At 48.5% G+C, this 15,529-nt stretch overlaps 1 protein-coding gene across 1 annotated transcript; it reads left to right on the top strand.

Moving 5' to 3' along the window:
- Window positions 1–13,731: 13,731 nt before the first annotated feature.
- Window positions 13,732–14,679, top strand: LOC311216438 (olfactory receptor 6E1-like; the record flags this gene model as incomplete). The annotated part of the gene is made up of 1 exon (XM_084297973.1): window positions 13,732–14,679. The coding sequence occupies one exon, from the start codon at window positions 13,732–13,734 to the stop codon at window positions 14,677–14,679; it is 948 nt and encodes a 315-aa protein (XP_084154099.1).
- Between the last annotated feature and the right edge of the window lie 850 nt (window positions 14,680–15,529).

The raw sequence follows: 15,529 nt of genomic DNA, 5'->3' as shown, positions 1-15,529 counted from the left end.
GAGACCCTTGGATACTCAGGCACGCGCTGCCCATGGTTACAGGGGGATGCTGCTCCGTTTGTTGCTTTTCCTTTTTCAGCCAGAAATGGCACAATCCTGGCCTGTCTGGCCTCGAGCACTCAGCTGGACAGTAGAGCTGCCAATGCTCTCAAGGGCATGTACATGTAAGATTGCCACAACCCACATCCACCTGCCTCTAACAGCAGGCAGGAAGGTGACACGATGAGGCCAGGAGGGCAGTGACTGCTCCATGAGGACGATGGGACACGGACGGCCTCGGTGAGTCGCGGTAGAGCCTCGGGCAGAGAGGCAGGGGCTGCCCATGTTCACAGAGGGATGCTGCTCTATTTGGAGCTTCTTCTATTTCAGCCAGAATCATTCGGCGATTGGACCAGACCACAGCACACTCCTGGCTGCTCTCACCTTGAGAAGTCAGCTGGAAGGAAGAGCTGCCAGTGCTCTCCAGGACAGGTAAGATTGCCCCAACCCATACCCATCGCTGTCCACAGTAAGCAGGAAGGTGACACGATCAGGCTAGGACAGGAGTGACAGCTCCATGAGGATGGTTGGACACGGACAGCCTCGGTGAGTCGCTAGATACACTTGAGCAGAGAGGAAGAGGGTTTTTGAACAAACCATAAATGTTTGTTCATTGTCTTTTGTATTATAAAAAACAAGGAGTTTGGTTTGAGGAGCGGGAGTTGCTAAAGCTCCCTGCTGAAGTAAGGAGCTGTATAATGCTTGGCTAGACACTATGAAAATTCTTTTGCTTAATGTAACAAAAAAAGAGAACCCCCCTTTCCTTCTCTCTTTCTGCATCTCAGTTGCCTCTTTCGTTCAAAGACACTGTTGCAAAGTTCATGTAACCACCTCCTGATAAGTTGTTAAACTAGTGTATCAACATCCTGCCTTCCTGTCTCATGCTGGGCCAACATGACCAAATAAAAAAAAAAAAAAAAAGAAGAAGTTGAACCACAACACCGAGGAAGACTACGGCCTTCATCTTCACGACCACCAGAGGGACAGAGACGAACCCCTAGCAACAGTGCACGCAGGCGCAGAACATACCAGGATGCGCTGTGTAATCCTGGAATTACCAAGATATAAAAAGGGACCCTGGCGGGGGTGAGGTGCGCGCCATTGGCGGAGCTGAGACTCCCCGGCCGCCCAGCACTGTTTTGCTTACTGTTTGCTTAATCAATAAATTCCTTGCTATTATTAATACAATGCTCTCTGAAAATTAATTAAGGGGGCAACTTACAACATTGGTGAAGAAGAATGCAGCCTAATGTCCGTCCATTTCCTGAGCCATGGCTGGCCCCAGCCCTGGGGTTGCTGGGGAGGCCCAGAACCACCTTTGTCCCAGCAGCTGTGGTGCCTTGCGAGAGGCTGCAGCTGTGGTGGCCATGCCCAGAGCCCTGCAGCAGCCTGTGGTGGGCACTGCCCTGGGGCCAGCCCAGCCTGGGCTGTTGGACTGGGATGGGCTTGGCTGGGCTGTGCTGGACTGGGGAGAGGACATCCAAGTGGGGAGAGGTGGGCAGGGGATGGGCTGGGCTGGGCAGTCCCCGGTACAGGGCAACAGCAGCATGAGGGAGTGGTGGCAGCATTTAGGGGAGTGCTCCCAGCAGGACTTGGTGCTGCAGAGCCAGGGCTGCGCAAAGGGAGCCCAGAGCAGCAGGGCCAGGGGAGAGGAGGCCCCTCTGGGCCCTTGCTGGCCTGGGCAGAGCAGGAAGAGGGCCCAGGGCATTTATCCCTTCACCACGGCTTGCCTGGCCATGCCTGCAAGGCAGTCATGGAGAGTCCAGGGCCAGGCTCTGCACTGTGGCCACAAGCCCTGCGTGCCCTCCTCCTGCCATGCTCCATGCAGCAGCTGTAGCAGAGGGGACTCCAGACAGCCCTTTCATGGGACACTGCCAACCACATCACCCCAGCCCTCTCAAGTACCCTCCTTGCTGCTCTCTGATGCACACCAGGACCTCCTTGTGCATGCCGGCCAGCACATCTGCTGAGGGCCAGTGCAGCTGCTGCAGGGGCAGGGAGCTCAGCATGGCCCTTGCAGCCCCCTGCCCTGGGCCTGCCGCTCCCCTTGGCCTCGGCCCTGGCCTTGTCTCTGCTGGCAGGAATGCTCTTGGCATGTGCTCCCTGGCCTCTCCCCTCCTCTAGACAGCTGCTGCCCACTCAGGCTGCACCACCCCTTGGGCTGCTTCTCCTGGCCTCCCCCACCCCACTGCCTTGACTCCTTATCTCTGCTGGGTCCCCTGTTTGTCACCCAAATGTGTCCCTTGGCTGTCAGCTCCCTCTGCCCTGCCCCATAGGATGACAAGAATTGGGTGGGACATATTACCATGACGTGTGGAAGTATTTTTGTAATCTGCATTGGTGATGGCACAAAAAGACAGTCCCTTCACCAGTGATCTACATCCTTCTTCAGATAAATTTTCAGGATCTCTATTCATCACAGGAGAAGAAATACTGATGGTCACGAGCACTTGCATTTCATTGCTTTCTCCATCATGGTGTACTCCCTCATCTTCCAGGCACTTCCACACATCTTGAATAAACTATCCGTATTGAATGTCCCCTTTCTAGCTGCCTGTCTGGACCTATGCATTTCCCATGGTTCTCCTCATTTGCCCTCCCCTTACTCTTTGATCATTCAGATTTCTCTCACTGACCCAGTTGCTGCTTTGAGATTCATTGAGTTCAAGCTTGCCCATCGATTAGCAGTGTGCCTAATTGTTTCTGTAGCAAGCTCCTCATCATTTATCATTGAATTAAAATCATATGGAATAATAGTAATCTTAATACCTATACATTCCTATTAATCAGTATGAAACACTTAATTTACAGTCATCCTTTTGTGAGGATAAACTAGTAAGGTAAACCTGACTGGAGACATACAAGATGAGGAGCTTGCTTTGCTGTTTAGAAAATTGCTGCATGTTTTCTTGTTGATTGTTTTAAAATAAGGAAAAACCCTTGTGTGCCTGTGTCCAGCCAGTTTTCTAAGGAAAGCAGGTGGGAGCTAGTGCAAAGGGGCTGTAACATCCAGCTGCAGACTTCAGTGCAGAAGTGTGGAGTAAGGAAAAGTGATTCAAGCTCCAGGTGGCCAGTGAGAGAAGTGTCAGGGTTGGGGTGGTGAGGAGCAAGGTTGTCCATGCACTATCAGACCTCAAGAGTCTGCTTTTCCTCCCTATGGATGTCTCCATAGGAGAAGCCCTGGGTTAATATCAATTGAAGAAAGATGCTCAAAACTGAAATGCAACAAAAATCACCCTTTAAAATGAGAAAAGATTTTTATTAGGTGCTTTTTGGAATCTTCCTCCTTAACTACACTATGAAAGCTCTCCAATTAGCTGTTCAAGTCTAGAGGATATGAATAACATTATGGAATTCTTTAGTTGTTTATGTTCTTTAGTTGTTTCTGCATTGTAATGAGTTCCATGGTGGATTTTGGTGCTCGGTCTGTGAACCTGAGGTAATGAGAGGAGAATGATGCAATTGCTTGAGCAAGTAAAGTCAGAAGGAAAAGTTGAAGTGACTTGGAGTATTAATGGGCCCCACTGAGGGCCATTACCCAGAGGTTCTCCTCAGGGACTTGTTAGGGCAGATAATTGGAGGCCATGATTACAGATAGGCAAAGCACTGTGCTGAGAAAAGTCTGGGTTTGTTGTGCTGAAGTAAAAGGGCCAGGTCCTGATTCCAGCCACTGGAAGGGAATGTCCTGAACCCCCATGTCTGGCTCTGGGCTCTTGCTTGGGGTCTGTGGGATATGGTGGGCTGTGTGATGCCTCAAGAAGAACAATGGTATGACACCTCCCTGCCTCTGCACAGGGTCTCAAGAAAGCAATGAGCCCCCTTGCAGTGACTGCATCTCATCTCCTCATAAGCTGTATCGAAGGGGACAAAAATGTCAGGGCTGCTGTGGCCTTCCCTTCTTGACAGCACCCACCTCTTTATCCTCTCCAGACTTTCCTATGCTGCCCCACACTATTGCCCTATTTCCTGGAAACCTGCAGACACCCATCTCTGTTCTTCACCTTGCTCTCATCCTGGCATTTCCGTGGTTTCACCGATGTTTTGTGAACTCTCACCAGCTGTTCCTTCAAACACAAAGCCATGATCTGATCAAAGACACTCTTTGGGTGACCTCTAGCACCACAGCACAACTCTTTGAGGGACATTTCTTCCTCTTCATGGCCAGTGCCAACCTTCCAAGGTGCATTTTCTGGCAGGTTTTTCTCTACTGCTGTTTCCTACTACCAAAGAAAGTTCCACCTGGGTGGAAACCTGTCCTAAAGTAGGCTTCCCAACCCGCTGGCCTTCTTGCGGCCTGTCAGCCAACCAGACAGACATCACCTCAACAGCATCTTCCAAACCACGGTCCAGCTACTGGCCTTGCAGCTTCTTGTGTAGACAAACCCAAGCCTTGTGCCTGCTGCTGTCCGGTCATGGACTCAAGTAGAAGGGACAGGGCAACCCATATGTGGGCCTTCTTTCTGTCTGGGTCCTCCTGGGTATGTGGGCAGAGGGGATCCCACAGTCAGCATGTCAACTAGGTACCTTCTGCTGGCCTACCAGGACCACTGGCAGATGTCAGATGAAAAGTACAGATCCAGGGTATAAGTGTGACCTGACAACTACTTCAGATGGAAAAGACCTCACAGTCCCTTTCTGTGACATGTTCCTGCTGCTGTCCTATCAACCACAGAGACAGAACTGACCTCACAGTCCCTTTCACAGGCCAATTCCTCCTGCTGGTTCAGGAGATCCTGAGGCAGAACTGAGCTCATCAGAGCATTCCCACCCATCTCCTCCTTGTGGCCTACAAGCTGATCAAATCCATGGTCCCTCACATTCATTTTGAATGCCATGTGACTGCACAGCAATCTCATGGTTCCTGCCCTGCCACAAGGGAACAAGAACCTAAAGTTAAGGGTTAGGAAAAGGGTTAAAGGTGAGAAGGTTAATGCACAGGAAGACAGGCTTTGAAAGTTAGTTGTTCATGTGTGGAATTAGGGACTGTGGCGAACCTTGCTGGTTGAGAGATCAAGCAGATGTTTAGTGGGAGGGTTTGGTGTTCTGCTTGTGGTGTCAGGTTTGTGGTTAGGGTATGGGCAAGCTGTTTGTTTGAGGGTTTTGTTTAGGTCTGCAAGAATACCAGGGTTAAATAGAGCATTTTAATGCTATGGTGAAGTGCAGGATCAGGGTGAGCAATAGAGGAAAGGTAATGGAAAGGGGTTATGGACTAATTTTGGCTTCCAGGGATATTGCGGTAAAAAATTAGAGCGGTGGATTTCTGTCAGGGTGTGGAGTGGCATTTAGATTTAGGTATTAATGTAACAGGTTAAAATAGGGTAAGGCCCTTACATGACTGCTTTAACTCAGCTTTATGGTGGGATCAACATTACCTGAATATTCTTACCTCTTCAAAATAGTTAGCTTCTGCTGTCCAAGCTCCTCTTTCCTCCCCCAAATCTCACATCTCTCCTGGCCAGGCTCCTCCTGCCTTCCCCTTAAAGAAGTTTTTGCCAATATCCAACCTAAATCTCCTCTGGTGCAACTTTAGCCTATTCCCCCTTGTCATATAAAAGGACACGTAGGAGAATAGACCAATGCCTGCCTTGTTACAGCCTCCTTTCAGGTACCTATATATAGAGAGATGGTCGCCCCTGAGCCTCCTCTTCTCCAGACTGAACAATCCCATCTTCCTCAGCCACTCCTTGTAGGACTTGTTCTCCTGACCCGTCACCAGCTTCGTTGCCCTTCTCTGGACTCGCTTGAGAACCTTGATGTCCTTCTTGTAGCGAAGGGCCCAAAACTGAACACAGTATTCAAGGTGCGGCCTCACCAGAGCTGAGTACAGCGGGACAATCACTTCCCTAGACCTGCTGGCCACACTGCTTCTTATACAAGCCATGATGCTCTTGGCCTTCTTGGCGCACTGCTGGCTCATATTCAGCCAACTATCCACCAATACTCCCAGGTCCTTCTCTGCCAGGCAGCTTTCAAACCACTCATCTCCCAGCCTGTAGCTCTGCTTGGGGTTGTTGTGCCCCAGGTGCAGGACCCGGCACTTGGCCTTGTTGAACTTCATCCAGTTGGCCTCAGCCCATCAGTCCAGCCTATCCAGATCCTCCTGCAGAGCCTTCCTACCCTCGAGCAGATTGAAACACACACCTAACTTGGTGTCATCTGCAAACTTACTGAGGGTGCACTCGATCCCCTCATCCAGATCATCGATAAAGATACTAAAGAGAACTGGCCCTAGTTCTGAGCCCTGGGGGACTCCACTAGTGACCGGCCTCCAACTGCTGGTCACTAGCAGAGTCCTCCATTCACCACAACTCTTTGGGCCCAGCTACCCAGTCACTTTTTAATCCAATGAAGTATACACCAGTCTAAGCCACAAGCAGCCAGTTTCTCCAGGAAAATGCTGTGGGAAACGATGTCAAAAGCCTTACTGAAGTCAAGGTAGACCACATCCACAGCATTTCCGTCATCCACTAAGTGTGTCACTTTGTTATAGAAGAAGATCAGGTTCGTCAAGCAGGATCTGCCTTTCATAAACCCATGCTGACTGGGCCTGATTGCCTGGTTGTCCTCCAAGTGCCGCATGATGACACTCAAGATAACCTGTTCCATGAGCTTCCCTGGTACTGAAGTCAAACTAACAGGCCCATCATTTCCTGAGTCCACCCTCCAATCCTCATTGTAGATGGGCATCACATTTGCTAGTCGCCAGTTGACTGGCACCTCCCCTGATAGCCAGGACTGTTGATAAACGATAGAAAGCAACTTGATCAACTCTTCCACCAGTTCTCTCAGTACCCTCAGGTGGATTCCATCTGACCCCACTGATTTGTGTACATCCAAGTGCCATAGCAGGTCTCCAACCATGTCCTCATGGATTATGAGGGCCACATTCTGCTCCCCATCCCTTCCACCAGATCAGGGGGATGGGTATCTAGACAACAACTGGTCTTGCTGCTAAAGTCTGAAGCAAAGAAGGCATTAAGCACCTCAGTCTTCTCCTCATCTCTTTTCCCTAAGTTTCCTCCCGTATCCGGTAAAGGATGGAGATTCTCCTTAGTCCTCCTTTTTGTGTTTCTGTATTTACAAAAAAACATTTTCTGTTCTCTTTAACAGCCGTAGCCAGAGTGAGCTCCAGATGAGCTTTGGCCTTTCTAATTTTGTCCCTGCACAGCCACCATGACATCCTGATAGCCCTCCTGAAAGGCCTGCCCTCTTTTCAAATGTCCCAAACCCTCTTTTTCTTCCTAAGCTCTAGCCACAACTCTCTGTTCAGCCAGGCCAGTCTTCTTCCATGCTGGCTCATCTTTGGGCATGTGGGGACAGTCTGCTCCTGAGCCATTAAGATTTCCTTCTTGAAGAGTGCTCAGCCTTCCTGGACTCCTCTGCTCTTCAGGACTGTCTCCCAAAGGACTCTGCCAACCAGTGTCCTGAAGAGCTCAAGGTCTGCCCTCCAGAAGTCCAAGACAGCAGTTTTACTGATCCCCCTCCTGACTTCACCAAGAATAGAGAACTCTACCTTTTCGTGCTCACTCTGCTCAAGCCAGCTCCTGACCACCACATCTCCCACCAGTCCTTCTCTGTTCTTGAACACCAGGTCTAGCAGGGCACCTCCCCTGGTAGGCTCACTAACCAAATGGGTCAGGAAGCTATCCTTGACACTATCCAGGAACCTCCTAGACTGCTTCCTCTGAGCTGCATTGCATTTCCAGGCTATGTCTGCAAAGTTGAAGTCCCTCATGAGAACAAGTGCTGGTGATTGCACAACTTCTGCCAGCTGCTTGTAGAACACCTCATCCATCTCCTCATCCTGGTTTGGTGATCTATAAGAGACCCCCAGCACGATGCCTGCCTTGTTGGCCTTCCCGCTGACTCTAACCCATATGTACTCAACATTATCATTCCCAGACTCGAGTTCCACAACATCAAAACACTCTCTAATATAAAAAGCCACACCACCACCCCTTCTGTGCTGCCTGTCCCTTCTGAACAGCTTATAGCCATTCATTGTAGCAGTCCAGTGATCAGTGTAGTCCCACCATGTTTCAGTTATTGCAACCAAGTCATAGTTTGCTTTTTATTTCTTTGCTCTTGAGAAATGGCTACGACTATATTATACTGAACATGCATCAATAAAATCTCTGTTTATGGCCCAGAGGGATTTGGCACTTCAAATATTACTCTAATGTCTCTCTGGCACCTCCATTTTCACCTGGTGTCTGCATCTGAACAGCTTCCTCCTGGCCTCTGTCTTCATTCAGTGTGCTGGGAGCTGAGACAAGCAGCTAACATGCAGATTCCTGATTTGTGCATATTTAAAACAAGGCAAGAGGAATCCCAAATCCTGTGAGCTTGTGTGAGGCATGGGAGAGGCAACTAAGCCCTCTTCTAGCATCTGGACTGCAAATAAAGAAGGAGATGCCTTGACTGACCCAGCTGAAACTCTTTCCTCAGGAGAGGGAAGGCTGGGTGTTCTGACTAAAACCAGGATACGGAAAAAGTGATTCTTGGACATCATACCTCTTCTGAAATGAAAAAGGACATTGTCCCCTATCCAATGGAGGGAATCAGCATGAATGTTTACTTCAGTGTGTTTCAAAGTTGATTCCTCTGGAGGCCCAGGGACTTGGCAAGAGCCCCCTGTGCTTATGAGCTGGGCTGGGCTCCTGGGCCCAAGGGGAGCTTCTGGCAAGCGGGCAGCACTGCAGAGAGACAGCTCTGCCCAGGAGCAGTTACTCTGCTCAGCGCAGCAGGGCTGGGGGCACAGCCTGCAGGGGACAAGGGAGGCTGAGAGAAGGGAGGGAGATGTTAAAGGCAGTGTGTGTTGGGGGGGGGGGGGATGCTGAGAGCTCACTGCAGGAGAAATCTTCACAACCCTTAACAGGGTAAGTCTGTGGCTGCAGGGCAACACAGCTGTTGTTCCTGGTGCCATCTCCAGATTTGCTGGCAAATCCCACAGCCTGTGGGAGCTTTCAGGAGGACTGTCAGAGTTTCTTTGGAGAAGAGGAGAATGAGAAGCTCCAGAGCATGGATTATCTGTCATAAATAACAGAGGAACAGGACACGAGACTTCATTCTGGCAGGGCTGGCTACAGACTGTGCAGGCAGGGTGCAGGCAGGGGTGGCCAGGGCTGTGGTGTAGAGCAGGGTCCCTGCTGTGCCCCAGGGGCTGTGTGTCGGGGCAGGGCCTCTGCTGCCTGCCAGGCTCAGCACTCAGCCTGCCCAGGGAGCTGCCCAGGGTGTTGTGGGGAGAAGCTCTGGGTGGAAGGAGCCCCCCAACAAGGGCAGGACAGGGCAGGGTCTTGCTGCTTGTGGTAGGCTGCTTCCTGGGGCATGCTGCTCAGAGCTCCACAGGACACCGAAAACACATCAGAGAGGACTCCTCAACTAAGAGGTCAGAGCAAGGGATTCTTGAGGAGAAGCATTCTTTCCTTTGAAATTTCTACTTTTGCTTTGCTGGGTGGCAGTAGGAGATGCAAATTTATTAAGAATTATAAGATGAAAACGACCTTGCCTTTATCTTGCTAGGTGCCAGGCGTCAAGGAGGGTGCCGGGTTTGGATGTTCTTATAGGGTGTCAATTGTGCCTTAGAAACTCTGACTCCAGCAGGAAGCAATTGGTTTTGGTGGGGACTGTGAGCTCACTTCTGCCTCTGGAGTTGAGAGGCCAGCATCAGGAGCATCGCTGGGCAAGGCACTGGGAGGTCCTATCTTTCGGAAGTAGCTGCCAGGTCAACCCTCACCTCTGGGCTGCCAGATGGACTTTTAGGCTCACATCTCGCAGCGTCTCTCACAGACCAGCAGAAGGCACCTGGTGCTTGTGTGATGCCCTCTGCCCAAGTACCTGAAAGGCCCATTCAGAAGCAGCCTTGGCAGTGGGTTGTCAAATGTCTTGTGCCTGAGTACATGACTGGAGAGAGACAGTCGTGTGGCTTGGTTGTGTCTATCTGAGGAGCTGAAAGTCCATCAGGAAGGTCACATAGCCTGGAAGATCATGGTGAGGTTCCTTGTGTCTGGTCATCTGACAGGCCCCATGAAAGCTGATGGGTGTGGATGCCTGTGTGAAGGATGCCAGCATTTTCTCAGCCTCAGAGCCACCTGCACAGGGCCTTGGCCTACCTCTGATCATGGCCTCCAATTGCCACCACAGTGCTCTAAGGTGTCCATGGGGCTTTTTCAGAAATGGCCCTCATTGCGACCAATCAATGCTTTGAAGAACTCTGGGGTTTGGCTTCTGACTTTGAATTTCTGAGAGATTTCATCAGTCTGCTCTCAGGAGTTGAAGTTGATAGACTTAGCATCAACTACACTTTGGGGCTTATTAAGACACAGAAAGGCCTAGAGGTCTCTTAAGGAGGTCTGGACAGGTAGGAGAAGTTTGACCCTGTAGAGACAACCTTGCTCCTCACCTCCCCAGATTGCACCATTTTTCTCATTGATCCCCTAGGACTTGCATCACTTCTCCTGACATCAGACTTCTCCACTCAAGTCTGCAGTTGCCCCTTGTAGTTCCTTTGTCCCAGATCCCTCCTACTTTCCTTAGAACATCCTATAACTTAAAGAACTATACATGGTACATATATTACTACATTTAGCCTATGTGTATTACCATATATATATATTACCATGTTTTTCTTGTATATTGAACAATATCATGCATCTTTCTTGTAACATATCACACAATACTTTCACACACAAAAAATATAAACGGCACCTTTAATGAGTACCTTAATCAAATCAAGTTCCCTCTATCAAAATTCAGGGGTGAATGAATAAAACTTTTACTCCTTTCTCTACCCATGTCTCAGAGGCTTCCTTACCAAGGTTCTGGTTTGCTCAGTGTCAGCTGGCAGCATCCTTCCTCAGCACAGAAGAGAATTGAAACACAGGGCTGCTTTAGCCCAACAATGATCACAATTCCAGGACTGTTTGCTTCTCAACTTTCAGCAAACACAACCCACACAGATTCTTGCTTGATGAACACTTTGATTGATGAGGATATTTCTCTGGAGTTTCAAAAAGAGACAAAATTTTTCTGAAGTCTGTAGCTCATCAGCTGAGATTTCTTCCAGATGAGAAAGCCAGGTGTGAGACAAGAAGAGGAAAGGAGATTCTCTTAACCCCCACCATGGGCAATAGCCCAGGTGCAACATATATAACCAAGTTGCCAAAGTACTGAGGTGATGCAGCCCACTGGGGGCAAAGGAATTAGATGTGAAGAGAGGGATCCAGCTGGAGGAGAGATACCATGCAGATGAGAGCCTGTGAATAAAAATAGATGAGATAACCCAAACATTGGTTTCTGGGGTCATTTCTGATTCCTTTGGGTATCTGATAATTCTGCATGGATCAGAAAAGCATGACATAGACCTTTAAGGTGACTGTCCCCCGTTTCAGTAGCTGCACGAGGTAGAAAAGATATGGACTGGGACAGATGCTGTGCACTTCTTTCCTGGGTGCTTACAAAAGAGTGTTCCTCTTCCTTGACTATCTCCACCAGAATGAGGAGTTCATGTATCAGGCTTGCACATGAACCCTGTGCACCTACATTTCAGTGTGAGGCTCCTGAGACAGACTGGGATGCATATCTCTTGTCCTTAGTAGCAGCAGCACAAACAACTGTGCCCAGTGGGTCTTCCTGTCCTGCATTTCCATTCAAGACAGAGGTAGCTTTTAAACTAAAAGAGGGTAGTTTTAGACTGGATATTCAGAAGAAATTGATTTCTCTGAGGGCGGTGAGGTACTGTAACTGGTTGACCAGAGAAGTTGTGGGTGCCCCATTCCTGGAATTCATCAAGGCCAGGTTTAATGGGGTTTGATCAACCTGGTCTGATGCAATGTACCCCTGCCTACTGCAGGGCTGTTGGAACTGTATGATGTTTTAGGTACCTTTGAGACCAAATCTTTCTATGTTTTTGTGATCTTATGATTAATGTGGCTGACCAGACTTGTTTCCCATCACTTTCTCCCATGCTTATTTACCCTTTTCGTACGGGAAAAGGTCCTTGACCAGATCCCCTCAGTGCTTAGCTGCCTGTCAGGTCTAAACCACAACATATTGCTGTTGGTGACTGGGCCAATCTTCAGCTAAAACAATTACAGACAATGGTTTAATCTGAAGAAGTTTTCCAGATGAAGCCAGTGCACAGATTCCCCTTTGCCAGTCAAGAGGCAAAGAGCAAGGCAGGTTATCTGGGCTCTAAGAGCAGCCCAAACCCCAGGCTGAAATGTCCACATAAACATGGTTGTACTCCCCACTTCTGAGCTTTCCATTTTCCTGTCTAAGTGCACTCATTCTGCCCTGGGACAGGTCCTGAGGGGACAATACAGCCCACTGAGAAACTACTTTTCTGCCTCAAATCCATCATCTCCTCCTCCTACACCCTTGCATTTTGAGGTGTTCTCCTTTTGTAGTCATCTGCTCTGATCCTTTCTATTTCTAAACACACAGGGAAAGGTGAAGGAGAAAATGTCTGTCTTTCTTCAATAAGTTTTTGTTTGTTTGTTTGTTTGTTTTTTCCTGTTTGAGGAATACTTTGATTTACAGAAGAGAATAATTTACTAAAATCATCAGAGACTTGAGACTTCAGTAATGAGTTTCACCTACTTCATTCCTGGTGCCTGTGAGAACTTGTTCTCCCGAGGCTCCCCCAACAGTCAATGGAGACAAGAGAAAGTGCTCATGGCTGGGTTGTCCCAGCCTAGAACTGTCATGACAAATAAAGGTGAGGAATCTCTTTCAGATGCTCTTCTCTCTCTCAGCATTGACAGGACGAGGGTAAGTTAAATTGCTCAACCTGAAGGATGTGACTTCTAGACAACTGAAATATAAACCTACACAGTAGTACATGGCACTTTGAGGTTTTTTTTTTATTTTTTTTTTTTTAGGCGCTTCCTCCTCGTACAACAAGGACTGTCCTTAAACTTTTAAAGATGACAAGATTTTTACACCTCTCGGAAAATTAAGGCATTTAGGTGAGGACGTTTGATAGTAAGAGAGAAGAGCAACTGCAGAAACAACTGCATTTCCACACAGAATGAGGTCAGATGAGATTGTGTGACAGATCTGTTTCCACTGATCTGGTGGGACCATAATGAATTCTGGCCTTAATTTACAGTTCTGAAAAAGGCAAACTACACTTACTACTGGTATTCCCTCTTTCCTAAAGAAGCAAAGGAAGATGATGTAGAAGAAAGCAGGGCATTACAAAAGAGGTACTTGAAGTTTTCTCAGTTTGAAATCAAGGGATCCTCAGCTGCTTGTCCAAAAAGGCAAGTACTGAAGAGGAGAGAGAATAACTTTCAATGTACATATTTGAACTGATGGTTTAGCACCTATGTATTTGTTCAGGACATGAGATTTCCTTTTAAGATGTTGTTATGATGTATGTTTGCAATTGTTCTGAGTGAATGTGGACTTTCCCAGGAACAGGGTGCAATCGCTAACAACCCCTTATTGGTCCATTTTTCTTGAGAAAGAATCATTTGTGGCTGATGGACAAAGGTGGAAAGAAAACAAGAAATTCCCTGAGGGCTCTTCTTGATATGTGAAACACAAAAGTCCCTCTCTCTGTTGTATTGGAAGCCTGCAAGCAAGGAAAGAGAGAAGGAAGGAGGTAGCCTCCTGTCCAGACCATGAAATTATTGTACCTGTACTTTTACCATGTTCCTGCCTCAGCAGGATGAATGGAAATTGGGCATGGGAACAGGCAATGGAACTGTTGTTTCTGAATTCATCCTCACAGGTTTCTCAGGGCTTGATCAAAGGCTACAGTTATTTCTCTGCCTGGTCCTTCTACTCATGTACCTGACAACGGTGATGGGGAATGCAGCCATTATTTTCCTGGTGTGTGTGGATAACCGCCTGCAAACCCCCATGTACTTTTTCATTGGCAATCTGGCATTCCTGGAAATCTGGTTTACGTCCTCCACAAGCACCAATCTGTTAGTGATTCTGAGCTTTGGCAGGAAAACAATCTCAGTAGGCGGCTGCTTTGCCCAGTCCTCCTTCTATTTTGCCCTGGGTGGTGCAGAGTTTGTTCTCCTTGTTGTCATGTCCTTTCACCGTTATGTTGCCATCTGCCAGCCTTTGCGCTATGCTGCCATCATGAAGCATCAGCTCTGTATCCAGCTGGTTGCTGCTGTTTGGGTCACGGGCTTCATATTCTTGATTTACCGCCTGGTGCTGCTCTCCCAGCTCACTTTCTGTGGTTTGAACAAGATCCAGCATTTTTTTTGTGACAACACCCCCTTATTCCAACTGTCCTGCTCTGATGTCACCCTGCTTTGGAAAACAGATGCGGTTTTCTTATTGTTTATTGTGCTGTCTGCCTTGTGTTTAACTCTGGCATCTTACACAAGCATCTTCTTCTGTATTCTACAAATGCCAGCAGCCTCTGCGAGGAGAAAAGCTTTTGCTACATGCTCTTCCCATCTCACCACCTTGGCCATTGCCTATGGAAGCTGCATTGCTCTCTACGCACCCTCGTCAGGACATGTTTCTTTGGAGACCAACAGCATTGTAGCTTTGCTGAACACTGTCCTGTACCCATTCTTAAACCCATTCATCTACAGTCTTAGAAACAAGGCCGTGATGCTGGCCCTGAAGGAAGCCATGGCCCGTGCAACAGCACAGCTTTTCGCCTAACCGTGATGCATTTCTGAAGAGCAATTTGAGTTCTCTGCTGTCATATCTTATGTAATACCACAATCATACATATATGACCTCCACATGCAGATGCCTCCAGAGGATTATGTTCTTGCTGGATTATGTTAGGCTGTGTGATAAGAAGCACATCTGCAAACAAAATAAAGGCCTAAGGAAATGATGTCAGGATGAATAATTCAATTCATGCCCTGCCCTGACTGCTTCCAGGCCCATCACAGGAGAGCCCTCAGCTCAACAAAAGCCCATCTCCATGAGCCCAGAGGAGCACAAAGCACAATGGCAGGTGGGAATCCAAGTCACTGGCTCCTGTGGAACCAAGATCTTGTCCCAGCTCCTTCCAGGACTGCCTTGGGAGGGCTATCACCCCACTGTCCAGGCAGAAACCCATCCAGATGCATCACTGGCAGCAGCTCTCCGCATCACCATTTGGACTAATGGGATTGCTGCCAAGGGCTGTAGGTCACCTGATGGTTGTACATAGGGGTAAGTGCAGCAGCTGGGCTAGAACCAGGGCATCATAGTGCCCATGTGTCATTGTAGTCAGCAACAGGAGAGATGGGAGTGTGTAGACTTAATGTGTGTGTGCCTGTGTCCTTGTGAGTGTGTGTTAGATTGGGTTGGTGTGTGCCAGCAGCTACAGTGGGGCTGCGCCTACGGGGGCTCATATGTCCAACTGTCTTCATCTGGGCAGACTGGGAGCCAGGAACTTGTCCTGGGCAAGCTGAGTATCTGATCCCAGCTGCTGGAGGGATCTACCTTGCACACATGCACATGCACATGCATTTGCACACACAAGCACTTTACATTTCCCACTAATGGGCCTCCATCT

This window comes from Netta rufina, assembly GCF_964035555.1.
Source record: "Netta rufina genome assembly, chromosome: 18".
Taxonomy (NCBI): Eukaryota; Metazoa; Chordata; class Aves; order Anseriformes; family Anatidae; genus Netta; species Netta rufina.
This window is presented reverse-complemented; position numbering and strand designations above follow the sequence as displayed.